This window comes from Brassica rapa, chromosome A04 (genome assembly GCF_000309985.2).
Source record: "Brassica rapa cultivar Chiifu-401-42 chromosome A04, CAAS_Brap_v3.01, whole genome shotgun sequence".
Taxonomy (NCBI): Eukaryota; Viridiplantae; Streptophyta; class Magnoliopsida; order Brassicales; family Brassicaceae; genus Brassica; species Brassica rapa.
In genome coordinates, this window is record NC_024798.2 from 1113138 (window position 1) to 1140067 (window position 26930).

Consider the following 26930-nt stretch of genomic DNA (forward strand, 5'->3'; position numbering starts at 1 on the left):
AAAGCATTCTAAGATTACAGCCCAGTTCTAAAGATGCACCGGATGCTTTAAAATGGATTGGCACGAGGGAGGGAAAGTACTCAGTTAAATCAGGGTATCATGCTGCTATGGAGGAATTCACTGAAACAATTTTAGAGGATGAGCCTACTGTGGAGTTTGATTGGCGCAAGACGGTCTGGAACTTAAAAATAGCACCTAAAGTGAAGATGTTTACCTGGAAGTCCCTAAAAGGAATTCTCCCAGTGAGAGAAAGGTTGGAAGCGCGACACATTGCGGTGAACTCCTCTTGTAAGCGTTGCGGTAGCTTAGAATCTATCAATCATCTCCTGTTCTATTGTCCTTTTGCTCGAGAAGTGTGGGATCTCTCCCCTTTTCACGGAGGCTTTGGCATCAGCGGATTGACAGACTTGAGAGCTGACTGGTCGGATCTTCATGCAGCTAAATGCTTACCACCCGCAGGCATCACATCAACTTCTCTGTTTCCATGGATATTGTGGTTCCTGTGGAAAGCTAGGAACAAATATGTTTTTGAGAACTTTGCTGGGAATCCAGCTGAGACCCTGTCAATGGCAATTGCAGCAGCACGCGAATGGGAGATCGCTCAATGGACCATTGAGAAAAAAGACCACCCGAGAGCACCGGGAACTCCCCAACTTGCAGCTTCGGTGATACAGTCTGATGCAGCCTGGGAAGCAACATCAAACAATGCGGGCCTTGCGTGGATTTTAAAGACAGGGGAACAGAGTATGACTGGGATGAAAGGGTCAGCTTCATCTCCTCGGCTTTAATTGCGGAAGGCTTGGCAATGAAAGAAGCGATGGCCGCGTGTAAACTCAAAGGACTGAGGAAAGTCCGCTTTGAATCCGACTCGAGCCAACTGATCACGGCGATAAACCGGAACGAACCACCGCTGGAACTCTATGGGATTGTTCAAGACATTGTTTGTATGGCAAGGGATTTCGAGATCGCCATTTTCTTTTGGATTCCTAGATTGAAGAATGTTAATGCAGATTTGCTAGCTAAAAACGCTTTGATTGTATTTGGGCAGGAAGTGGCTGGGAATTTACTCCCCCCACCGAACTAAGTTTGAATTGAATGAAGTTGATTTGTGACAAAAAAAAAAAAAGACAGTTCTTGTTTCTCTGTTTAATATGAAAGTTGTTTTCTTTTTCTTGACAGAAGTGTATAAGTCTTATTTGATTTGAATGGAAATTTTGAAACCGTGATTCATAACACACAGAAACATTTCAAATACAACCAAAAGTACAGAAACAGAGAGGCACTTCAGAGCATTGACTAAACCGGTGTTCGACTTATGACAGGATCATCACTAAAATAATCATCATGACTAAACCTGATTCCAGCTTGACCATGACTCAAAACCACCTCATACTCCCCATTTACAACAGACCCATCTTTGCTTGAGACCTCTCTTCTCAACTCAACATAAGCACAATAGTCTACTTCATACACAGTTGTATCCTTATAGAAAGTCGAAAATGTAGTTCCTACTCCTTCCCCTGAAAACACCATCAAATAGGCTCAGAACTAGAATGTAACTTCACACAGTACATTAGTAAAAAAAGTAAGAGACTTTCTTACCGTGGGTGACTAGGAGCAAGTTCTCTGTAGGATGCTTATCAGCAAGAGCCTTTACAATTTTAACATAACGTTCTCTGCAACCTTCCACAGACTCTTCCCATTCTGGCATCTGAACAGAATAGTTTATACTAAAATTCAAAAAATGGAAAAAAAAAAAGATAGAAACTTTTGAAAGGTTCTAAAAGAGATTCACCTCTTTATAAACCATATCCACATTATGATCAACCATTCCTTCAGGAAACAGAGCTTCAAGATCTGATAACCTGAAGTCAAAGTTTCCATCTTTAGGAGCAAGCTCACGCCTTATAGCCACCGGGTTCAACATCTCACACAAACCATACTCAATAGCAACCTGTACAACACGACAAGTAGTAACTACAATCAACATCTGATCAGCACACTACTCTATTAGAAAGTCTTCTAAAAATCGGTGTAGGCGGGACTAAGGCTAAATCGGACTTAAAACAAAACAATTTTTCTATAAAATAAATTAAAAAAACAGACTTCAACAAAACAATTTTTTTTTAAACAAAAATTTAAAAATCGGTCTATACTATAAAGTGTCTAAATTGACGTCCAGTGATTTTTTTGAAAATTGCTATTTAGGAACAGAACACTAGTTAGTTAGGAACAGAACATGTTTAAATGTTCAAACTTTCCGACAAAAACAGGGGATGATGATCTGTTGACCTTGAGCTTAGATGTATCAACGGAAGGTACATCTTTAGAAGACATGGCGTTAGGGTCAACATTGACCGCGGAAAGAGCTGAGACAACCTCGGAAGCTGTCTGAATGCAACGGAGGAAAGGGGAGACGAAGACGCGGTGAATCGGGATCTGAGATCGGATCCTTTGACCGGTTCTGAAAGCTCGAATCATGCCGTCTTGAACTAGAGGCGGATCCCAAGGCCTGGCAGCTGTTGAGACCCAAAGTGGCTCGAAGTTGTCGATTCGATCTCCGTGGCGCATCACGAAGACGTGTTGGTAGGCATCGTTGTTGGGTTTTGGAGATGAGTCCATATTGTTTCTTTTGTCTCTCTCTTCGATGTCGCTTTTGCTGGTGTGTGTGTCGTTTCTTTGCGACTCGGTTTATATAAGAAACGTTTTTTTTTAACTTTTCTTAACGTCATTATCATAGCACAGTGGAACTGTAAAAACAAATTTACTATTTAGAACTTGATCGCTTTTGTTATTACCAACTATAGAACATTGTGTTTCCAGGTGATAAGTTGTTAGCTTTTGATAACGATTACAATTTTTTTTTAATTGTTTCGTATTGATCCGAATTACTCAATATTAAAATCTGGTTTTCTAGAACATTTACGGTTGAGAACACTACTTGTAAATAAATAATAAAATGTATTTTTAGAAATAAATTTATTTAAAAATATGAAATAAATTTTAAATTAAGATTTAGACACTATAATTATAAATAAATTTAATATATTATATATTTATAGTTTGTATTCACTAATCCCTATTATAATTTATATTTATAAGAATTTTATACTGAAATATATTTAAAATATAATATTAAATTTTATAAAAAAAACCTTCCTAAAAAAATTCATATAGACAAAATATCATATAAACATTATTAGTTGCATTCATTTAATTAATTACTATAATACTATAAAATGAAAAAAAAATTATTATTAATTATATATATTTTTTATTTTTTCATAACTAAATAATGTATTAATATTATTAATTTATTATTAAATCATTGTTGCACATGCTATTCAACCAATTATAAATATTTCATAAACACATATTTCTAAATGTTACATTTATAAATCGCTTAATAATAGTTAAAAATTTAATCATTTTAATATGTAAATTTTAGTAATAGTGATTCCTATATTTAAATTGGAAGCTATTTAATTTTTGAATAGTGACAGTTGATTGCGTAGTTTGAGATGAACATATTTGATATAGCGGACCGTTTAAATACAATTTGTTATAGAAAATACATAATGCGGAAAAATACGGTTCATCTGAAATAAGAGGTTTAAAACTAAATTTGAATAATAACATGTATAATAAACAGTGTTACAAAATAAATATTATTTAAAAGATAGTTTTCATTTTTTTTTGTAAAACTTACCATATATTTATATCATAGATTTGTATTGATTAAAAATAATTTTTAAAAACAAATCGTAGTACCTATCCATAAATATTGTCTCTTTAAATTAGTATTGATAAAATTGAGTAAATATTTTATATTTACATAGAAAGGTAAAATTAAATAAAGTAAATATTTTATACTTATATCAATACATATCATATATAAATATAATGCATAAATAACATGTTATTTCATACATTAGAATTTAACGAAATACATGTCACTGCAATTTTAACGAAATACATGTTACTACTCTAAAATTATGTTATTGTGGCTTTAAAATCAATAAATACATTAGAATTTCACAAAACACATCTCTCTTCCACTAATATACATATTTAAACTATATTACTATATACTTGCATAATATATATTATAATTAAAACATGCATTATTAAATATAATAATTTAACTAAATCTAAAAATTATATGACGAAAATAAAAAGAAAATAAGTAGACAATGATAAATTTTGTATTGTTAAATTTGTAAGTAAAATATAATGAGAATGTTGTATTTATAAATGCAGATAAATAAATTTTAAAATTAAATATTTGTGACAAAATTATTTATTGACCAACAAAAAAGAAGGAGAAATAAACAACACCAAATATATAGCAGATGAGATGTACATGCATATCTCCCATTTTTTCTAGAAATATTTTTCTTGAAAAACAAAAAATATTAAACTGTATACAGATCTTGCATTTTAGAAACAGAAAGTTGCAAATGAAGATTTTAATGCGAAAGAACTGCATGTAGGGCATAACTAAACTTCTTCCCTACACCATTCAAAATTTTAGTTTAAATGTAATTACACCACATGTCTACGATCGACATCTATTCTAGCGAGTCATGACAACGTTAACACTGTCTTTGAAAAGGATAACAATGTTTTGGCTTTTGTATTATAAAGAAGAGGTTGAGTGGAGAGAAAAAGGAGAGACACATGGAGATGGTGATGAATAAAGTGACGTAAAGAACTTTGAGTTGATTACTTAATGGACCACATTATGTCTTTCTCTTACACTAAAAGATACATAGCACATGTGAGGCACTTTCCCTTGCCCAAAGACAAAAAATTGACTAATATACCCTTACTAAAGACAGTTTGATATTTTGCTTCCTAAAAGGAAACCAGTTTGGTCTATGTAGCTCGGTGTAGGTTTAGGTTTATTGATTGAAGTCACTTAATTTAGACCGTCAGATCTGGATCTTGTGTTTCTAATCAAAGGCCAAAATTAAAACTTAAGAAGTAAGGTAGCTATGATAAAGGACGTAAATTTGTTGTGTTGGGTGTGGAGGAAGCCACTCTCGTTGTTAAAGTTTCTGTCTTTATTGGAACTGTTCTTGGCAAACATTGAAGGTGTCGATTTGTTCTTGTTTTGGGTTTGACATTAATCGATCCAAGTCATTCACTTTAACGCTTGATATTTGTGTTTCAGGTTGGTGCGATGGAGGATCAGTGCATGGTCATGTGCGGCGAGTGGGTTTGTGATAATGGAGGAAAGTGGGATTTTGTGCTTGACAAGCGTCAGATGGCGCGGCTGATTCCTTTGTACGAAGGAATGAGCTTGTTTGAGCTTCAACGCAACGTCTTGCGTGAGTTTTGCGTGGAGGAGGGTTTGTTTGTGGCTGCGCTTAGCTACTGGCCGCCGTCGAACTTGGAGCTAGCGACCGGGATAAAGACCCCGCCGGTATTACTGACAAGTGATGGAGGTATAAGATACTTTCTGCAGCATTTGAGAGTGAAAGGAGCTATGAATCTGTTCGTGAAATTTGAGAGGACCAGCTCCGACGATTTCGTTGATGGTTCCGGAATGGGTTTTGTAACGCCGTTGACATGTAAACCGAAGGGAACTTCCAAGTTGAGTTCTTGCGCATCCAAAAAAAACACACCTTTTGTTTGGTCGGCGACTTCAAAGTGGAGTTCTTGCTCGACCCAAAAGGAAGCACCTTTTGTTACGGCGGAGGATTGTAATCCGAAGGTGAGTGGTGGCTCGTCGAGCCATTGTTTTGTGACGAGAGAAGGTCCAACAGATGCTCCAGAAGAGGCTCCAGAAGAGGCTCGCAGAAAGATTCCAACTTCGCGTGTTGTTAATGGTGAGGATGTGGAGTTTGTACGTGAGGTTGAAAGGGTTGAAGAAGTAATCAATTGTGGGAGTGTGTTCAGACATGAAGAAGTTCTAAGCGGCAAAAATGTTTTGGAAGATGCTGTGGATGAGGTTGATGAGAGAGACGTCAGGCCTAGAGGCTATGACAAAGATTTTTGGAGTCCACTTCTCAACGACGACTATGATGGGTCTAATGCTGTTAATGTTATCTACAATGAAGATGAGCTTGTGGAAGATTTGATGAAGAATAGTGGTGGTAGAAGCAGCGCTAAAAGTGACTCTGGTGATGACAAACCGACGTGGATGGGGACTAACACCTACAATCCGTGGACGGGTGGGGAGAGCAGTGTTGACAGGATGCCACGAGTTTCAACAAGAAAGCTAGAAGACGTCGATGATGAGGAGTTTGATATTCCGCCACTTTTTGGTGATACCAGCTATGCTGCAGCAGAGATACCAGACATGGACTTGGAGGAAGGTGATGGAAGGATCCATGTTGGGAAGGTGTTTGGTAACAAAGAAGATTGTCAAATATCACTGGCTATATACGCGATAAGGAATCAGTTCCGTTTCAAACAGACTAGGACAAAAGTTGACTCTTTTGTGGTGGAGTGTCCTGATCCAAGGTGTGATTGGCGTGTGACAGCCCATGAAATAAGAGGTACTGGCTATTACGAGATCAGGAAAGCACAACTAGATCATAGCTGTCCGATTGATTTTAGACAGGGCTATAAGAGTAAAGCTACAGCACGGGTGATTGCAGCTGTGTACAAATCGAAATTTGGTGATCCAGGAAAAGGGCCGGTGCCATCCGAATTGCAGAAGCTTGTGCTGGAGGATCTTCGTGTAACTGCTTCTTACATGAAATGCTATAGGGCTAAAGAGAAGGCTGTAATCGACATTCATGGTTCTGAAGAATCTTCTTATTTGAAACTGCCTGAGTATTTGCATATGTTAAAACTTGCGAATCCTGGTACAGTGGCTGATATCGAAACAGAGGTTGATGAGGATGGTGATGAGCGGTTCCTTTATCTGTTTCTTGCCTTTGGAGCGTCTATACAAGGTTTTAAGAAGCTACGGCTGGTGCTGGTTGTAGATGGAACACACTTAGGAGGCAAGTACAAAGGTGTGTTACTCACGGCAAGCGGACAAGATGCAAATTTTCAGATTTTCCCTCTAGCTTATGCTATTGTGGACAGCGAAGATGAAGAAGCATGGACTTGGTTCTTGATGAAGTTGGAGAGGATATTAGGTGATTCTCCTAGGCTGGCAATCATATCTGACCGTGCAGCATGCATTGCATCAGCTGTGAAACGTGTGTACCCTTCTGCTAATCACGGTTACTGCATTGTTCATTTGGCTAGAAACGTCAACTCTCGTAACTCAAGCAAAAACTTGGCTAAAATGGTAACATCAACTGCAATGGCTTACCGTATCGGAGATTATAGGGATCTGTTAAGCAAAGTAAGGTCTCAGAGGAGTGAGTGTGGAGTGTATCTGAGTAAGATTGGTGTTGCTCATTGGTCAAGGGCTAACTTCCCGGGAGACCGCTATAACATCATGACTAGTAACATAGTGTTGGGGTCAAAAACGGTTACGACGGAATTACCACCCGAAAATCCTCAGAGATCGTATTTCCGAAAGAGTTAGTAAAAGAAGGGATATAATTTTCGTAAAAATAACCTATACGAGGTTATTTCTACGAAGAAGTATTCTTTGGGATTCAAACCAAACGATCGTCCCGCTCGGTCGTTACGTAGCGACCGAGCTTAGCCAGGCTCGGTCGCTACGTAGCGACCGAGCGATCGTCCCGCTCGGTCGCTACGTAGCGACCGAGCGATCGTCCCGCTCGGTCGCTACGTAGCGACCGAGCTCGAGCCAAAGCTCGGTCGCTACGTAGCGACCGAGCGATCGTCCCGCTCGGTCGCTACGTAGCGACCGAGCTCGAGCCAAAGCTCGGTCGCTACGTAGCGACCGAGCGATCGTCCCGCTCGGTCGCTACGTAGCGACCGAGCTCAGCCAAGCTCGGTCGCTACGTAGCGACCGAGCGATCGTCCCGCTCGGTCGCTACGTAGCGACCGAGCTCGAGCCAAAGCTCGGTCGCTACGTAGCGACCGAGCGATCGTCCCGCTCGGTCGCTACGTAGCAACCGAGCTCGAGCCAAAGCTCGGTCGCTACGTAGCGACCGAGCGATCGTCCCGCTCGGTCGCTACGTAGCGACCGAGCTCAGCCAAGCTCGGTCGCTACGTAGCGACCGAGCGATCGTCCCGCTCGGTCGCTACGTAGCGACCGAGCTCGAGCCAAAGCTCGGTCGCTACGTAGCGACCGAGCGATCGTCCCGCTCGGTCGCTACGTAGCGACCGAGCTCAGCCAAGCTCGGTCGCTACGTAGCGACCGAGCGATCGTCCCGCTCGGTCGCTACGTAGCGACCGAGCTCGAGCCAAAGCTCGGTCGCTACGTAGCGACCGAGCGATCGTCCCGCTCGGTCGCTACGTAGCGACCGAGCTCAGCCAAGCTCGGTCGCTACGTAGCGACCGAGCGATCGTCCCGCTCGGTCGCTACGTAGCGACCGAGCTCGGGCCAAAAGCTTGGTCGCTACGCAGCGACCGAGCGATCGTCCCGCTCGGTCGCTACGTAGCGACCGAGCACTCGTTTCGCTCGGTCGCTACATAGCGACCGGGCTCGAGCCAAAGATCGGTCGCTGTATAGCGATTGAACCTTTCCGAACATCGATACGACACCAGTCCTTGCATTCTCGTCAAACCTTCGAATGCTATCTCCCGAAGACCGTAGCAAGCTCAGTCTATGTTTCCCGCTATTCTAATTCATCGATCAAACTTCGCGGATTAGAAACCGCGGAAAACTCGTAGTAAACGTGTCGAGTCGGAAGACGGCCCAAAGGGACCTAAAACACGACTCGAGGCCCATCCTACGATTTTTCCTAACCAAAAGCCCGTGAACCACAGCATGGTTCGCGCTTGGCCCGCGAGGAAGGATAAATGTCAAGTTTCCGCGGATAAATACGGAAGTTTTGAAGATAATTGTGAAGATCGGGAAAAATGGAATATCTCCATTTTTATGCTATGACGGCTTAAGGGCAGAAGAGTAAAAGCGTAAACCGACCTTGGAGCTAGTATATAAGGAGTCCTAGGCGAGGAGCAGAGAAAAGAACTTTTTCAGAGCAAACTTAGCACTTAGAGCGATTTAGGCAACTTTCCGTTTTTGTTATTTCGAGCTGCGACTCAATTAGGTTTAGCCGTCTTAGGGTTGCTAGAACTAGGAATCTCGCCGACAGCTCTCGAGCCCAGGCTTATACCTTGTTGTAACGCTCATACGCAGATTCGGAATAAGATCTATTTTGCTCTCTTTTCGATTTCTTATTTTTATCGTTGTTATTCTCGTGTTCTGATTGCTTGACGTGTGGTAATTAACAGATATCCGGGTCCTCTGGGAAACTAGGGTTTTCTTAGTTTCCTTATTTAAACGGAAATCGACAGTGCGAATTTCGGTTCCCACAGTTTGGCGCTAGAAGGAGGGGGACTTACGGATCAATCTAACCCGCAAAAGCCACACACAGTCAGACATGTCAACCAACGACGCGGATAACGTGCAAACTCCCCTTAACGGAGGCAGCGGCACCGATCTCCACACTCCGGTAGCGGACGTATCTGCGGCCAACGCGCAAGCCAACGCCGCGACTCTCGAGGAGTTTAAAAAGATGTTCGCCACCTATGAAAAAAGGTCGGAAGAACAGGATAAGCTCGTGAATACCTTGACCAAACAGGTTGAAACCTTAACGGCAAGGACCCAAGCTATCCGTCCCCGCGGAACCACCAAAATCCGCGGGAAGAGGCTCGATTTCGCCACCCCACTCGATAGAGCAGGAGTCGCGCGGGAACGACCTTCCGGTCAAAACCCCAGCGAGAAGTCTCCCATCGAGAAGGGGAACTCTGAAAGTCTTCCGCTCCCTGCAAAGGACTCGGAGGATAACGAAGCCGAACACATTGACCTGGATCCTAGCGATGTCTCCAACGACAGCGACGAGGATGGCGACAGACATCCAAGAAGGACCAGAAGCCGATCCGCTCGGGAAGGCTCCCCGTTCGAAAAACCAATGACGGAAGAAGAAGAAGTCGCCTATTGGAACGAACAAGAGGAGCTGGCCGAAAGGCAAACCGAGCTCACTCGCAGTAAGCGCCGACAGGCTCGGAAATCCTCTGACGAGACATCGGATATCCGCGATCTTCGCGACTACATCACCAAGACTGCGGCAGAAGTGAGAGCCGTAAAGTCTCAAATCCATCATGCTACTAGTGCCGCCCCCGAGATCGATCGACTGCTGGAAGGAGCTCGAAAGACCCCCTTTACCAGTCGCATTTCGGACATGAGGGTGTCCGATCCGGGAAAGATCAAAGTACCGAAGTACGATGGTACGGCCGATCCGAAAGCGCACCTTCAGGCTTTCCACATCGCGATGGGAAGAGCAAGACTGAAGGACGGCGAAAAGGATGCCGGCTATTGCCGCCTGTTCGTCGAAAATCTTGAAGGAGCAGCGCTCGAATGGTTCGCACGCCTTCGTCGCAACACCATCGGGAGTTTTCGACAGCTCGCATCGGAATTCCTCAAACAGTACTCTGTATTCATAGACAGGGAAACCTCCGATGTTGATCTCTGGAGTCTCTCCCAGAGGGAAGACGAACCCCTCCGCGAGTTTATCAGTCGATTCAAATTGATAATGTCCAGGGTCAGCGGGATAAGCGACAAAGTGGCCATCGACGCGCTGAGAAAGACGCTCTGGTACAAGTCGAAATTCAGAAAATGGATAACTCTCGACAAACCGCGAACGATCCAGGACGCCCTCCACAAAGCAACGGACTATATCATAGTGGAGGAAGAAACTAAAGTCTTATCGCAAAAACATAAGCCGGCAAGACCATCCTCGAAAGACGCAGATCCGAAGGGGAAAAAGAAGAACTCTCGTAACGACAAGTACGTCCATCACGAGGGGGAAGATCTCCAAGGGGCGCATAACTATGCGATCAGTTCGGATCAAGGCCGGACCACGGGCAACACATGGACTCGCAATCAAGGGTATGACGAGAACACCTTCTGCGAGTTCCACCAATCCCGAGGACACTCCACGACTAATTGCAAAGTCTTAGGAGCAAGACTGGCCGCGAAGCTGCTCGCTGGAGAGCTTTCGGAAGTAACTAGCGTCAAGGATCTCATCCTCGATTCTGATCGGCCTCCAAAGACGGACAGAAATCCGCCCGCCGAAAAATCTCCTCAACGAAACCAACCTGGGGATAAACGCGGTAGGAGGCCGGATGACAAAGGGAACGATAACAATCGTCGCAGAGTCAATATGATCATCGGAGGATCTCAATACTGCGGCGATACCGTGTCAGCCATCAAGGCTTACCAACGGAAGGCAGAATCAAGCGCAAAATGGCCTACATGGTCTCCTCCTCGAGACGGCCAAAATTGCTCGATCACCTTCACGGAGGAAGAAGCCGGCGGTATCGACCAACCTCACTGCGACCCTCTCGTCATAGATCTCGTCATACGAGATTTAGAAGTCGGAAGGGTACTCGTCGATACGGGAAGCACGGTCAACGTAATCTTCCGCGACACTCTCAATCGGATGAGTATCGAACTCGGAGAGGTAATTCCGACGCCAAAACCACTCACGGGTTTTTCAGGCGAAGTGTCGATGACTCTCGGGTCAATCCAATTGCCAGTCATGGCCAAGGAGATCACGAAAATCGTCGAATTCGCGGTAGTCGACCATCCCGCTATCTACAACGTGATCATGGGAACCCCATGGCTCAACGCCATGCAGGCAGTTCCGTCAACTTACCACCTGGGTCTCAAGTTCCCAACGCCGAGCGGAGTCGCGGCCATCTGGGGATGCCAAAAACAGTCGCGACTATGCTTCCTCGCGGAGCATAAGTTAAGGCAAATCACGGCTTCTGCAAACGGCAAACGCGCGAAGATAGATCGATCTTCGGCCAAAAGCACCCCGCACAAGGACGAAGTAAAATCGTCTGTCAACGCAAACGCATCGGACGTCGAAGCTCGACATAAATCCGAAGCCCACGCGACAACTCAACCGGAACATCCGGAAAATAGCGTCGACCCAGCCACGATCGACACGGTCAAGGCGGACATCGCGACACCAACCGCCGAGTAAGAACACTCGCGGCATGAAACAGAACTACGAGATGGCTTGATCCTCGAAAGGGGTACGTAGGCAGCTTGTCAAAAGACGAGTTCAGCTATCCCCCTCTCTAAAAAGGGGGGGGGAGTGGGTGCGTATACTCGTATACTCCCACAATCGCCATTATTGTAATCGAGTTTTTAGAAACATAAAAATTTTTACAATATACACTGTCTTTTTATCGAAAACGCTTACGCTTCAGTTTACGCTCGTCTGCGGCCTCATCCGGCCCAAAAATCGTAAAGATTATCACCTTTCAAACACGCATAATCCTCGAAAATAACTGCGAGACGTCGCAAAAAGTTAAAATTCGAGGACAATGCTAAACAAATTGTCCGAACGCGACCACCAAAAACCTTACACCCCGTTCGTCGATTGGCCCCGACGAACACGCCAGCCGTCTTAAACAAACGCAATCCGATCACTCTTTTGATCTTTAAAAACGTCCAGCACAAGGACAAAAGCGCGCTACAACAAAAATCCGAAATTTTGGTTTAGCACTTCCAGATTCTGAGAAGATGCTCGATTCGTACCATACAAGTCATATAAGCCGAGAACATATCGCGGACTTTAAACCGGTGCGAGTCAGGAAGAAATCGCAACAGGAAAAACGATAGCCGGCTAGTCACCGCACAAACCTTAACCGAAAGTAAACCTAGGTCTTGCCCTAAACCCAACGCTCTGGTCTCAAACATCTCAAGGCATGATATCTAAAAGATACGAGATCATAAACCATGCCTCTCCGTTCGTATCTCAATGTTCTCGAAAATCGTAAAGACAGATAAATTTTTACGAAAATCACGAACGAACCAACAGATTGAACGTCTAATTAGAACTACATACGAGACGACAACTCGTATTTACTTCAACCCTACTCAGGAAAAACTCGAAACGAAACATTTATCATATAAATAAACCGCGTAAAGCGGCAAGGGATTCAAAGCCACCAACGGCCAGTCCCGGAAATACAAATACGGCCATCGTGGCCTAAACGAAATCCAAATTCAAAGGGCCACATTCGACCGAAAACAAGGATAACTGATCCATCCCTCATAATCCAAAGTCGAAGTCCCCGGACAACGAAGCACCAAACGCATCCGCAGGACGATCCACTTCCTCGCCACCGCCGTGAAAATCGATCGGGACCTCCTCGGTATCAGGAGAAACCGGGATGGAATCCCAGAACCCTTGAATCCTCTCGTCGATCGGAGGGATAAGCGCCTCAGCGTGGGCACGGTCACTCATCCCACTCTTCATCAAGCTCATTTCTCTTCAAACACATAGTCGTCGGCTTGCGTCCTCCAAAGACTTCCGACCGAACCACGGCACTCGCGAAAGTCGCCCACCGAGGTAAAGGCATTCTTAAGATTCCCGTACTCAACCTGGAACTGAGATGCGCGAGTCTTCATCACCTCGACGATCTCTCTTTTGCCTTTCCTCTCCGATCTGCGAACAGCCCGCGCATGATCACGAGTAAGCTGTGCCTCTCGCTCCAGCATCTCGCCTTGCACGCGGGGCGAGATCCCGCTCCGCTTTCTCCGCCTTGAAGCGGTAGACCATGGCTTCTCTATGACCCGCCTCGATGGCCGAGCCCAGCAAGCTCAGGCCCTGCAAAATCAATAGGCGTGTTACAAATCCATACATAGGACAATCACTTAAAAATTCCCAAAAAAAAACTAACCCCATTGATGATGCGAGATCCTTCCGCAACGACTCTCGGCCTCGCCGATTCTTTCGTAGGAGGAGGAGCATCGAAACCCGATGGCAGCCCAGCAAAGAAATCATCGAAGTCCGGAATGGGGGCTTCGCTCGAACCGCTTCCGTCGCCGTAAGCAAGGTTCGGATCCCATCCTGGAAGCATAGAGTCATCCATCGAAAACTCTATGTCGCCGAGATCGACGTCTTTTCCCTTCCAAGAGCTCGACTCCGGCGCGGCTGTCGGAGCTTCAACGGGACTCTGGCCGTCGGGTTCGGAGTCGCTTCCCGTATCCGCGTCCAAAGCTGGACCAGGTTGCACAAATTTCAGCGCCTTCCGAACCCTTCTCGGCGTGAAAGAAGTCCAGAAGAAGGGACCATTCCTGAGAAGATCCCTCACCGCGATAATATCCTCAGGGAACGGAGCAAGAGGATTGATGAAGGGACGATTGTTCGGCAACCTCCGGAACAGTGGAATGCAACTCTCTTCGACGGACGCAGCGTCCAAACGAACAAAGAAAAAGAACTTCTTCCACGAGTTGAAGTTCGAAATGAACTTCTTAACCACCGACATAAATTTCCGAGGGACAAACCTATGCTTATCCGTATCCTTGACAAGTTGAAGCCTCAAAAGCGCTTCATAATGATCGACGGAAAGGGAAAGGCCATGCTCATAGCTTAGATCAAGATCCCAATAAGGTGCTGAATGGCAAGGGGTGTCAACTGACTTATCGCGACTTCAAACGGTCCAACACTCGGACGAGAATTTCGGGTATGGGGAACCAGAGGCGACAACGCACTATGAACACCTCATAACAAGTAAAGAACCCTCCGGGGGGTTGTTAGCACATTCCCCACGGCAGGGAACCCGGAACTCCACAACATCCGGGATGCGGTAGAACGACCGCATCGTCGCGAGAAACTCGTCAGTGGTCCTACTTGCGTCCTTTCCCTCGACTCCACGATGGACCAGGACCGGGAATGGCTTCTCCTTGGGAGGGATCAACGAGCCATAATGAGCAACCCACCATGCCTCGTTCTCGGCAGGATGCACCGAGTGAGGCACGAACTCCGTCTTCGGAACGACGAGCTCTTCGTAAGGACTCGCGGACGAAGACCCTTCTTTCGCAATCTTTTTCTTGCTCGACATCTTTACACTTCTCTTAAGAGAATAGAGGAAAAGGGTGGAGAGAAAGATAGAAAGTTTTTGAAAGATCTTAGAGAAAAACAAGAAAGTGAAAAAATTATGGAACAAGTTACCTCTCTTCTTATAAGACATGAGGATTTACTATTCAAGCTCGGACTTTCGCATATTAATTCCATCCATCACACCTAACTTGCCAAACATGCATAACCGCACGCTAGGATCCCCCCATGCATGATCCTAACGGGCTGGGGGGCTAACTGTTGGGGTCAAAAACGGTTACGACGGAATTACCACCCGAAAATCCTCAGAGATCGTATTTCCGAAAGAGTTAGTAAAAGAAGGGATATAATTTTCGTAAAAATAACCTATACGAGGTTATTTCTACGAAGAAGTATTCTTTGGGATTCAAACCAAACGATCGTCCCGCTCGGTCGTTACGTAGCGACCGAGCTTAGCCAGGCTCGGTCGCTACGTAGCGACCGAGCGATCGTCCCGCTCGGTCGCTACGTAGCGACCGAGCTCGAGCCAAAGCTCGGTCGCTACGTAGCGACCGAGCGATCGTCCCGCTCGGTCGCTACGTAGCGACCGAGCTCGAGCCAAAGCTCGGTCGCTACGTAGCGACCGAGCGATCGTCCCGCTCGGTCGCTACGTAGCGACCGAGCTCAGCCAAGCTCGGTCGCTACGTAGCGACCGAGCGATCGTCCCGCTCGGTCGCTACGTAGCGACCGAGCTCGAGCCAAAGCTCGGTCGCTACGTAGCGACCGAGCGATCGTCCCGCTCGGTCGCTACGTAGCGACCGAGCTCGAGCCAAAGCTCGGTCGCTACGTAGCGACCGAGCGATCGTCCCGCTCGGTCGCTACGTAGCGACCGAGCTCAGCCAAGCTCGGTCGCTACGTAGCGACCGAGCGATCGTCCCGCTCGGTCGCTACGTAGTGATCGTCCCGCTCGGTCGCTACGTAGCGACCGAGCTCGAGCCAAAGCTCGGTCGCTATGTAGCGACCGAGCGATCGTCCCGCTCGGTCGCTACGTAGCGACCGAGCTCAGCCAAGCTCGGTCGCTACGTAGCGACCGAGCAATCGTCCCGCTCGGTCGCTACGTAGCGACCGAGCTCGAGCCAAAGCTCGGTCGCTACGTAGCGACCGAGCGATCGTCCCGCTCGGTCGCTACGTAGCAACCGAGCTCGAGCCAAAGCTCGGTCGCTACGTAGCGACCGAGCGATCGTCCCGCTCGGTCGCTACGTAGCGACCGAGCTCAGCCAAGCTCGGTCGCTACGTAGCGACCGAGCGATCGTCCCGCTCGGTCGCTACGTAGCGATCGTCCCGCTCGGTCGCTACGTAGCGACCGAGCTCGAGCCAAAGCTCGGTCGCTACGTAGCGACCGAGCGATCGTCCCGCTCGGTCGCTACGTAGCGACCGAGCTCAGCCAAGCTCGGTCGCTACGTAGCGACCAAGCAATCGTCCCGCTCGGTCGCTACGTAGCGACCGAGCGATCGTCCCGCTCGGTCGCTACGTAGCGACCGAGCTCAGCCAAGCTCGGTCGCTACGTAGCGACCGAGCGATCATCCCGCTCGGTCGCTACGTAGCGACCGAGCTCGGGCCAAAAGCTCGGTCGCTACGCAGCGACCGAGCGATCGTCCCGCTCGGTCGCTACGTAGCGACCGAGCTCAAGCCGAAGCTCGGTCGCTACGTAGCGACCGAGCACTCGTTTCGCTCGGTCGCTACATAGCGACCGGGCTCGAGCCAAAGATTGGTCGCTGTATAGCGATTGAACCTTTCCGAACATCGATACGACACCAGTCTTTGCATTCTCGTCAAACCTTCGAATGCTATCTCCCGAAGACCGTAGCAAGCTCAGTCTATGTTTCCCGCTATTCTAATTCATCGATCAAACTTCGCGGATTAGAAACCGCGGAAAACTCGTAGTAAACGTGTCGAGTCGGAAGACGGCCCAAAGGGACCTAAAACACGACTCGAGGCCCATCCTACGATTTTTCCTAACCAAAAGCCCGTGGACCACAGCATGGTTCGCGCTTGGCCCGCGAGGAAGGATAAATGTCAAGTTTCCGCGGATAAATACGGAAGTTTTGAAGATAATTGTGAAGATCGGGAAAAATGGAATATCTCCATTTTTATGCTATGACGGCTTAAGGGCAGAAGAGTAAAAGCGTAAACCGACCTTGGAGCTAGTATATAAGGAGTCCTAGGCGAGGAGCAGAGAAAAGAACTTTTTTCAGAGCAAACTTAGCACTTAGAGCGATTTAGGCAACTTTCCGTTTTTGTTATTTCGAGCTGCGACTCAATTAGGTTTAGCCGTCTTAGGGTTGCTAGAACTAGGAATCTCGCCGACAGCTCTCGAGCCCAGGCTTATACCTTGTTGTAACGCTCATACGCAGATTCGGAATAAGATCTATTTTGCTCTCTTTTCGATTTCTTATTTTTATCGTTGTTATTCTCGTGTTCTGATTGCTTGACGTGTGGTAATTAACAGATATCCGGGTCCTCTGGGAAACTAGGGTTTTCTTAGTTTCCTTATTTAAACGGAAATCGACAGTGCGAATTTCGGTTCCCACACATAGCGGAGCAGCTGAACCATGCACTCGTGGAAGGGAGGACTTCACCTATTATGGAGTTGGTTATTTTCATTCAAAGGATGATGACAAGGTGGTTCAGTGCAAGGAGAAAGAAGGCGGAAAACCACAGGGGTACAGTTAGTGTGGAGGTGGACAAGGTGATGACAAACAATATGGCAACAATGAAGGGGAGCAAAGTGAATTCTTCTACTGAATGGAGTTGTGAAATTATAGGGAAGTATGGTAGGAAAGAACGTGTGCATCTTGCCACTAAGCAGTGTAGTTGCAAGTATTTTGATAAAATCAAAATACCATGTGGCCATGCTATGATTGCTGCTGACAGTTTGGAAGTGCGTTATGAGACTTTGGTTGATCATTACTACAAGACGTCTACATGGAGGGAGACATATGCTGGGGTAATCAGTCCAGAAGGAGACCCTCGTGATGTGGATATACCTGAAGATGTGAAGAAGATGGTGTTGATGCCCCCTGTCACAAAGAGACAACCTGGTCGCAGAAGGAAGAACAGGATTCCCTCGATTGGTGAATATCCGGTAAGCATCTTATTTATTTGTTTCTTCACATAATTAATGGAGAAGATCCGAGCCCTTTATACACACATGTGTTTGTGTCAGGTTACGAAGAAGACGAAGCTGGTTCCAAACAAGTGTGGTAGATGTCGTATCGAAGGGCACAACCGTTCCAGCTGCACCAACCCAATATAGATTGACGTGGACGGCGTTAGCGTGGATGATGGTGTCGAAACATAGAAGGCTAACGTGGATGATGGTGTTTTTTTCGAAGTGGAGAAGATAGTGTTTTGAGATAAAGAAAGGTGCTTGTTAATCGACAGAAGTGTGATATGTTTTGAAATGAGAGAACCTTCTTGTTTAATGAATACTCTTGTTTAGTGTTATCATGTCGACATGAGTGTGGTGGGTTGAGACTAATTGGATGTTTAGTGTGATTTGTTTTAAAATGATTGTGTTTTGTTTTCAATCGAGAATACTATGGTCGACTAGTTTAGATCGACATGTGGATGTTGGTTTATCAAATCTTAATGTTGGTTTGAGAATCATAAGTGAGTTGCAATGTAAACACACAAGAGCACATATAGCTACAACAAGTAAAAAACAACCCATAGAGCTACAACAACTAAGATCCCTAAGCACACGCCTAAACAAATGAACAACAATTCAGAACAAAGGGAGAACAATCAAGCCTACAGCTTGGTTGGCTTGAAATTGATATAGTTAAATATAATTAAACCGGAGTTGACCGGTGTTAAATTGTGGACGGACATAATGATGTCCACACAATGACAGTACTTCTACACCGTCCACATCCTTTTTTTACGTTCAAAAAGAGAATAGCTAAGCGTATTGGCATCATGCCCAACAATTGTTCCAAACAAACACACCCAAACAAAAGAAGACACCATTTCACATCCGATAAGAAAAGGTATGATCAACATATTACATTGTTTTTAGTATGATTCACCCAACAAAACAAAACAAAAAACATTGACATTGTTCTGAAAAAAAATCCTAAAGTTTGCATAACCGAAGATAACAAGTTCGTGAAAAGTTAGGAGCCTATGCTCAACCGTAGTAAGCAGGCATTACAATGGTCTTGTAGATGTCAAGCACGTACTGTTTACGGAAATCATCAACGTCGCGGTCTGTGATGCTTGACATGTGATCGGGATCCCCTTGTGCGTGCATTTCCAAAAACTTGACAGAAACAGGTCCGCAGTCACCTCCCCTTTCGTTGATATAGAGGTCTTTGATACGATGACATGTAAAAGGCGCAAGGCCGCGGAACTGAGTGAGCTCGTAGTTTGCAACCTTCTTGACAAGGTAAGGTAACACCTTCAGAACCGGAGCCATGAAACGCCCAACAGCCGAGTCCTTGTACAAAGTGGGGAGAGGGTCTAAGACTTCAACACAGCCCAAGTCGAGGTTTATCGCAAGACCAGCCCAGTGTTTATCGCCCCATATCATGGGTGTGTAGACAGTGAGCACATCTTCCATCCATTTCTTCCCGGGCTGGAGAACAAGACCCGTCAGCTGCTCATCCCATTCGAAGGTATCCCTCTTTCTTGACTTGTTGAATGCCTTGGATATTGCCTGGATTCCCGAAGTAAGGTGAGGGGTAATGAAGGCAAGTTTTTGCTCCTCAAAGAGGAGGCTATACCTTGCAGCTAGCATGTGCATGAGGATTTCCATGTGCTACAAAGAACAATGCAACCAACGTATATTAAGCATATGACATGATTAAGAAGTTCTAGTCACAAGTGAGAAGGTAAGCTAAAATTCAGAAATTTGAAAAGAAAAGTGATGGAAGTTTACGTAAGTTGTTGTCCATTTCATAGGCTGTGCTAGTTGGAGTAGGAAGTTGTTGGAGAAGTCTAGTTTGGAGGGAGTTATATGGAACCTGACAAAATTGAAAGGTGGTTAGGTAAGCTTTAGAAAGCAAAAGAGGAGTCACAAATTGAAATGCACTTACGCAGCGCTAGACTTCGAAATGATCTTTTCGAAAAGATCCCACTCAATTTGAGGTAGTGGGCTTATAAGATCTGGCGCAGGGACAGTCTTGCAGCGCTCGAGTTGTTTTGCAAGGTGGTTTTCTTCGATTGATGGAATATGCTTGGGCCTTTTCGGAGCTGGAGAGCCGTCGCTGTCGCTCAGAGACACAACGTCGCTGTCCTCAGTTGGTTGAGCCTAGACAGAAACAACATGAATTACTTGCATGAGTTCAAACTACATTCTAAGTAGACAGTTGAAGCAAATACATAAAAACACTGAAACTACACACCTGTTGAGCAGAGGAATGTTTGGTCTTGGCAGCAGAGGAAGGTTTGGATGTGGCGGTGGCTGAGAATGCGTTGATTGTTGACGCATGGCCTACGAATCCTGGGAGACTGTCTGAACCCTTATTGGGGGAAGTCTCGGGAGTTAAATGGAGGGGTGACAAAGGGAAGTTTCGCTTCTGCGAAGATTGATTGCATGATGTGTCGTATCGGGGTTGGCTTAGAGAGGGGGGCTCCGGACTAATGGCTACGGGGCTGTTGTTTGGGTGGGCACTAGCATCGTAGATGGGCGAAAGAGGACGAAGAGATGGGGGAGTAGTTGGATTGGTAGCAAAGGGGGTGTGTTGAGAATTAAGTTGGGGGAGGTGTGGATGGGGGAGATGTGGATAGGGTAGGTGTGGATGGGGGAGATGTGGATGGGGGAGATGTGGATGGGCGAGGTGTGGATGGGGGAGGTGTGGATGAGGGAGGTGTGGATTGGTGAGGTGTGGATTGGTGAGGTGTGGATGGGTGAGGTGTGGATGGGGGAAGTGTGGATTGGTGAGGTGTGGATGGGTGAGGTGTGGATGGGGGAAGTGTGGATGGGGGAAGTGTGGATGGGTGGGGTGTGGATGGGGGAGGTGTGGATGGGGGAGGTGGTTGTTGACTTGCTGTGAGAAATTGAGCCGTAACGCTGTGCAGCGTATTGGCTGACGACGGGCGACTGAATGTGATCTTCCTCCATAGGAGCTTGCGGCTGTGACAAGTAGAGGAAAACCAAAAGATTATGTAAGTAAGCCTCACAGTTAATGGCACCTACAAGAAGTAACAAATAAACAACATTACCGTATGGTGAGAGATATCAGCTTGTGGCCCCGTCTGGCATACATCGTGGGAAGAGACAGGAACGTTGTCGTTTGTTGGTTCAGTCTGACATCCTTTGTGTGCAAAAGCAGTTTTGCCTTTCTTTACTAATCCTTCTCCGAGAAGAGTGTTGAAGGCAGAGCGCTTGAACGAAGTTGTAGTCTTCTTGCGCTTAAGCAATTTGCGAAGCAGCTTTGACTCCTTTTGAAGCTTGGATACTTGATCTGAAATTGCAGTCAGGAGCTCCAGTATTTTGTCGTTTGATATCCTGGAAGAAGACGCGGCATGAAAGTAACTACTGATGCGTCTCTGCTTGCGGACCGTGTCTTTTTTCTTTGATGTCTTCCTTGGTTTGAGGACCTTTTTGGTGACTGGTTTGGCATTTTTGGGAGGTGCTTCCGGCTTGATCTTCTTAGATTTGGGTTGATCTTCATCATTTGTAGCAGTAGTGATTAATGGCGCAGATGTGTCTCCACCATGCCAAAGGTCCTTCGTGAAGGGGCGATGGTCAGCTATAAGTTGCTCCATGTATGACACACGGTCGTCGTTTGAGACATCAGGCCAAACACCCCATCCAGGTTGTGGTTGGCTATGTATTGGTATCAACGGTGTCACTTGAAGCTGAAGTTTATCAAAACATTAACAAAAATGTCAAGACTTCAGAAAATAACAGCAAGACAAAATTATAAGAGAGTGTAGTATGTAGCTTACATCAGGGTCAGCTTCCACACTTATAATATCGCTGGCGCTGGGCGCTGGATAGGAAGGAAGATTAGGGCCGTCGAGGTCCATGATTGTACGAGAATCAAACGGGATGGGAATGGTTGACTGAAGTTTTGGGATCGCCTGGTATGCAAGGAGTTGTAGTGCAAGGGGGAATCCCCTAAGCCTCAATGACTCCTGCTTGAGGAGCTGAACCATTGCTTCGATTGGGTCCTGACATTTCTTTGGGACGAACTTCGGAGGTTTCATGCAGACAATGGTCTTGATAAAAGACTCTCTACCCCAAGGATGTGAGCAGAAAGTGTCAACGTCTTGGACCATTCTGACATATTTCAGAGTAGGGCGTGGCGTTTGTTGATGAGCAATGAGGACACCATCGACTATTATTATCAAAGCAAGCTGTAGCTTCTTTTTCCCCGGCATGTTCTTATCGGTCTCCAGCTTGTTACGCAAATCAGCAATGGTTGTGAATCTCTTTTTCCCTATCAACTTGATCCAATCAGGGTCTTTGTTTGCTTGAGACTCGTCTTCTTTATCAAGGGTGTATCCAACAGGGAAAGCTCCACAAGGCAAACCGGTAATGGTGCCAAACTCTTGGAGGCCGAACTTGATTGGATCACTTGTGTGTGTTTGTCCGCACAAACTAGTTGTCTGGTCAACATGGCGTGTATCAGTTTACCCGAAGACGGACATTGACGGGCTGGGAGGTCAAATAACTTCCCGAAGCAAGAGCTCCTAATATACTCGAACTCTTCGGTGCCTCGAAGAACATGACGGATGAAAGCTAGAAGCTCTGGCTTTGAGTAAATGTTGTGGCGTCCAATCGGGAAACGGTCGGTGGCGAATAGTCTCGGTGGGAGACGGTGGTCCGGTTGATTGTTGCCTGAAAAAAACCGACGGAACAAATTAGGAAAAAACTTTAACGGCGGAATCGATTTTCTGGGTTTGAACAAAACATAAACAAAAACCCTAAAGGGGTCGATTAAGATGTAATATAAACATATAATACTGGATCTGAACAAAATAGATGTATATTAGACGAAAACAAACCTTGCATGACTTGATGTAGAGGTACAGAAAACGACGGCGGCGGATGCGATAGATTCAGCGGATGTCAGAGAACGGCGGAGTGACGGAGCTTGTGTGAAGAACGGAAGGAGATGAAAGGATCTATGGAGCTCACTTTCGAAGGAGAGACTGTGAAGAATTAGTTGTAGGGTTTGGTCGAAATCGCCGCAAGGCGGAGTGACAGAGATTGTGTGAAGAAGGGAAAGAGATGAAAGGATCTAGCTGGAACCGTCGAAGGAGAGACTGTGAAGAGAGTAGTTCTAGGGTTTGGTCGAAATCGCCGCAAGGAGGCGTGAGAGAAAGAGAGAGAGAGAATCGTAAAAGAGAGAGAAATGTGTAAATTTGAATTAGAAATTGGTTTGGTACAAAGACATAAACCGATGTATAAGATTTTGTTCTGGTTTGGTTTTTCTACTTTCTCTACCATAAGGGTATAGAAGACAATGACTAAGGAAGAAGTATGTGACATGTGCAATGTGTCTTAGAGAGTAAATTCAAAGACATAAAGTGTCTTAGAAGGTAAAAAATTCAAGAACTTTTCTATTAATCATATGGGATAATTCAATAGATTACTTAAATCCAATTTGGATGTTAACAAGTCCATATCTCATCATTTTACTTGTTTATTCTAAGAATTTAGATAAAGAACTATTCCTTAATGGAGTGGTTGAATACAAACCCACCACGCCAACACTAATGAAATTTTCTACAACTAATAAGATTCCCATTTGACCAATAATTTACCTTGTTTAAACTTTTAATAGCCGTTGAGGTGACAAAGTCGGTCGATTAAAGGATTCATCAATCTTTTTATAAACATCTTTTCTAATAAAAACGAAAGAAATAAGAATTTGAGTTTAAAAAAAGAGTAGAAGAAGTATAAAGAGTTAAGGTTAGAGTTGCACATTAACGTTTTAATTTAGTGTTGCTCTAGCCAGCGTATATCAGCTTGTATATATGGTCAATTTATCTTTGATTACTCGTTCAGCGAAAAGCTCTGAAGCGAGTTAATATATCTTTTATTAATTTTCTTGGACTGACTACAATATAGTTCTTGTTATATATTTCCTTTTGTAATGAAGTGCAAGGCAGGTTAACCGGAAAATTCTAGATATCCGGTATCCGGTTAAGTTTCCAAAGACATGATGATCTTCCGAATACATTTTACTAAACCGGAGTTTGTTTAAGGACATGATCAATGCTCTGCTGTTTTTGTTAATGATACTTGATTCCCGATTGACCAAGACTTGTAATGACCTCAAAGTGTCCAGCTTTAGTAGACCCGTCTTGACTCGAGACATGTCTTCTCAGTTCAGCACAGGCACAGTACTCAATATCGTACACCTCTACTTCTTTATAGGTTGCAAATGTAGTCCTTACTCCTTCCCCTGCATTATCCACAACAGAAAACAATTTTACGTTGACCGGGTGTGTGTGCAAGAGCCACATGACCAAGAATGTGTTGCTTACCGTGAGTGACAAAGAGCAAGTTCTCTGAAGGATACTGATCAGCAAGAGTGTTCACCACACTAAGATATCGATCTGTACATCCTTGTACAGTCTCTCCCCATAGTGGCATCTGAACATAACCAAGAAAGAGAGACTTTTTTTTTTAGAAACAAGAATCAAGCTGATACTCAAACTGCTTCGAATAATCAAATCAATAGCTAGAGAGATTACCTCTTTATAAGCTGGAACCGCATTATGATCCACCATTCCCTCAGGAAACATAGATTCAAGATCTGAAATCAAGAACTCGAATTTTCTATCTTTGGGGACAATCTCAGGCTTGATAGATATTGTGTTCAGCATCTCGCTCAACCCAAATTCAATAGAAACCTGAACCGAACAAGAACATAACACACAAATATAATGACGATATGAAAAATTGATTATAAAGGGTAAATCCGTTAGATAGCATAAAATAAATTATGACAAAATAGCACATAAAAAAAATCTACAAAATAACATTAATTTCAGGATCAAATGACTAAATTACTTTAAGCTCTAAATTCTTTATCATATAATCCATCCTTAAATACTAAATCCAAACTCAAAGATAATATATATTTTTAACTTTTAATTAATGCTATTTTAGACTGTTTATCTGTTATACATCTACGATGATTTGATACTGACCTTGAGCTTGGATTTGTCGATGGAGAGGACGTCTTTAGACGTTGTAGCGCTAGGGTCCAAATCAACGGCTGAGAGAGCGTTGACTACTTCTGAAGCAGTCTGGACGCAGCGGATGAAGGGAGAGACGAAGACCCTGTGGATAGTAAACCGTATCTGAGATCGAATACGTTGACCAGTTCGAAACGCTCGAACCATACCGTCGTGAACGAGCGGAGGGTCCCAAGGTCTAGCAGCTGTGTCGAGCCAGAGTGGGTCGACTTGGTCAATGCGGTCACCGTGACGCATCATCAAGATGTTTTGGTAGCCATCGGTGGTATTGGAGTTAGCAGACGACTCCAATGTAGCTCTGATGATTGTTGGTCGTCTGACCTTTGGGAGTATGTTGCAAGTAAGAGTAAACATGGAGTTCTGTGTTTTTTTTTTCAGTTAGAAAAATGAATCTTTATTTCTTTATTTTTGTAGAATGGAAGCCGAAAGGAATATACTTATCTAATTATATATTTTAATAAATAAAATTTATTTTCAAGGACCACAAAAAGCTAATATGTCCAAATGATATTATGTAATAGCTAGACAAAACATGCTAAACCGGAAATTGAGTGATAACATGATTTATGGATTGGGATTTTGTGGTCGTTGGGAGATGTATCTTCTTTGTAATTTCCCAGAAATGAAACTACATCATATAATCATTATTATTTTTTGTTAGGCCAGTTTAAAAAAAAACATAATTTAATTATATACTTTGCTTTAGATACATTTATAGTAGAACTGGCAACATTTAAAACGTTTTCTTTCGGGAAGTACTTACCTTAGAATATATAACCCAACTATAAATAAAAATGATAATTAATTAAACTATTATTTCATAATATTAAGATACTCATCTAGAAATATCTAAAAATGTTTATTTAAATATTTTAAAATAGTTATTTTGACATTTTGAGATTTTCATATAATTAATTCTTATTTTATCCTTCTAGCTGAACTAGCAACACTTGGTTTCTTGAAAGATATTCCATGACTTTTTTTTTGAGCAACAGATATTACATGACTAGTAAACCATTTAGCATCGATAAAAAGTGGGATAGAAACAAAAGTGGTAGGCCTTTTTGTTCTATTAATGAAAGAAAACAAAAACAAAAGTAGTGGTGAATGGATCCACGAACAAGATCAACTCGCCTAGTTTGTTACGTCAGCTCCAAAAGGTTAGTGCTTTCTTTAATTTATAGTTTTTTTTCTTAGTAAAATGTTAAGTTTATTATACCAAATTTTCATTTTTTACAAAAAAAAAAAAATATCTATTACACTGAAAATGCACTTTCTATTACAAAGAAGAATAGCCTAAGAGATGAACAGGAGGTAATGTAGCATTGATGACCCAAAAAAACGTATGAGGGGACTAAGCTCTCAGTTGCCGCGAGCGGCTCAAACCTTGAAGCAACGGGTAAAGATCTACAGCTTCCAAAAGACTCAGTCATCAACACAACCACAAAGATATACATCACGATGCTGCAAACCCATTCAATATCGTCCCACCAGCAGCACGAGGAGGAATCCACAGATAGGCAGTACCATCGTTCGGGACGGTGAACTGGAGGTTGCTGTCTCCAACCTACAGCTTCCAAGAGACTCAAATATTTTATAGTTTATGGGCCAGGCCAAAATCCTATATACATTTATATACTTTTGTCAAAATGTCATGGTCTTTGTTAAGTATACATGGGTACTAAATATAAATAAAGTTGATAGGGAGTACTACTAATTTATATCTAGATACGTACGTGTCACAGCTATGCTCAAAGATCACGTTTCCGACAAAAAAAAAAATCTCTTCAAAGAGTTACATAAACATGGAACGTGATTTGA

General features: G+C 44.3%; 4 protein-coding genes across 4 annotated transcripts; 1 reads left to right on the top strand and 3 right to left on the bottom strand.

Annotated features, from left to right (window-relative positions):
* Nucleotides 1-1180: 1180 nt before the first annotated feature.
* On the bottom strand, nt 1181-2685 carry LOC103862878. The gene is made up of 4 exons (XM_009140585.3): nt 2293-2685; nt 1796-1954; nt 1603-1711; nt 1181-1520 (listed from the first exon to the last, which is right to left on the bottom strand). Exons 1-4 carry the CDS (start codon nt 2620-2622, stop codon nt 1297-1299), a joined length of 822 nt encoding a protein of 273 aa, XP_009138833.1. The 5' UTR covers nt 2623-2685; the 3' UTR covers nt 1181-1296.
* Nucleotides 2686-2904: 219 nt separating this feature from the next.
* On the top strand, nt 2905-18680 carry LOC103863310. The gene is made up of 4 exons (XM_009141067.3): nt 2905-5097; nt 5177-7417; nt 17479-18030; nt 18112-18680. The coding sequence occupies exons 2-4, from the start codon at nt 5186-5188 to the stop codon at nt 18199-18201; spliced, it is 2874 nt and encodes a 957-aa protein (XP_009139315.2). The 5' UTR covers nt 2905-5097; nt 5177-5185; the 3' UTR covers nt 18202-18680.
* Nucleotides 18681-21068: 2388 nt separating this feature from the next.
* On the bottom strand, nt 21069-22645 carry LOC103863311. The gene is made up of 2 exons (XM_033290030.1): nt 21843-22645; nt 21069-21752 (listed from the first exon to the last, which is right to left on the bottom strand). The coding sequence occupies exons 1-2, from the start codon at nt 22275-22277 to the stop codon at nt 21084-21086; spliced, it is 1104 nt and encodes a 367-aa protein (XP_033145921.1). The 5' UTR covers nt 22278-22645; the 3' UTR covers nt 21069-21083.
* Nucleotides 22646-23920: 1275 nt separating this feature from the next.
* LOC103862880 lies at nt 23921-26414 on the bottom strand. The gene is made up of 4 exons (XM_009140586.2): nt 25062-26414; nt 24603-24761; nt 24393-24501; nt 23921-24310 (listed from the first exon to the last, which is right to left on the bottom strand). Exons 1-4 carry the CDS (start codon nt 25461-25463, stop codon nt 24138-24140), a joined length of 843 nt encoding a protein of 280 aa, XP_009138834.1. The 5' UTR covers nt 25464-26414; the 3' UTR covers nt 23921-24137.
* Between the last annotated feature and the right edge of the window lie 516 nt (nt 26415-26930).

Bases quoted from the DNA above. Each gene is read 5' to 3' on its own strand.
- LOC103863310 (XM_009141067.3), top strand. From the start codon at position 5,186: ATGGAGGATCAGTGCATGGTCATGTGCGGCGAGTGGGTTTGTGATAAT. The intron at 7,418-17,478 runs ATAGTGTTGGGG...CGGTTCCCACAC, and splicing joins ATAACATCATGACTAGTAAC to ATAGCGGAGCAGCTGAACCA. The intron at 18,031-18,111 runs GTAAGCATCTTA...TGTTTGTGTCAG, and splicing joins CCTCGATTGGTGAATATCCG to GTTACGAAGAAGACGAAGCT.
- LOC103862880 (XM_009140586.2), bottom strand. From the start codon at position 25,463: ATGTTTACTCTTACTTGCAACATACTCCCAAAGGTCAGACGACCAACA. The intron at 24,502-24,602 runs GTAATCTCTCTA...GGTTATGTTCAG, and splicing joins CGGTTCCAGCTTATAAAGAG to ATGCCACTATGGGGAGAGAC. The intron at 24,311-24,392 runs GTAAGCAACACA...TGGATAATGCAG, and splicing joins CTTGCTCTTTGTCACTCACG to GGGAAGGAGTAAGGACTACA.
- LOC103862878 (XM_009140585.3), bottom strand. From the start codon at position 2,622: ATGGACTCATCTCCAAAACCCAACAACGATGCCTACCAACACGTCTTC. The intron at 1,955-2,292 runs GTCAACAGATCA...CGTGTTGTACAG, and splicing joins TTGATACATCTAAGCTCAAG to GTTGCTATTGAGTATGGTTT. The intron at 1,521-1,602 runs GTAAGAAAGTCT...TGGTGTTTTCAG, and splicing joins CTTGCTCCTAGTCACCCACG to GGGAAGGAGTAGGAACTACA.
- LOC103863311 (XM_033290030.1), bottom strand. From the start codon at position 22,277: ATGCCGGGGAAAAAGAAGCTACAGCTTGCTTTGATAATAATAGTCGAT. The intron at 21,753-21,842 runs GTAAGCTACATA...GATAAACTTCAG, and splicing joins GTGTGGAAGCTGACCCTGAT to CTTCAAGTGACACCGTTGAT.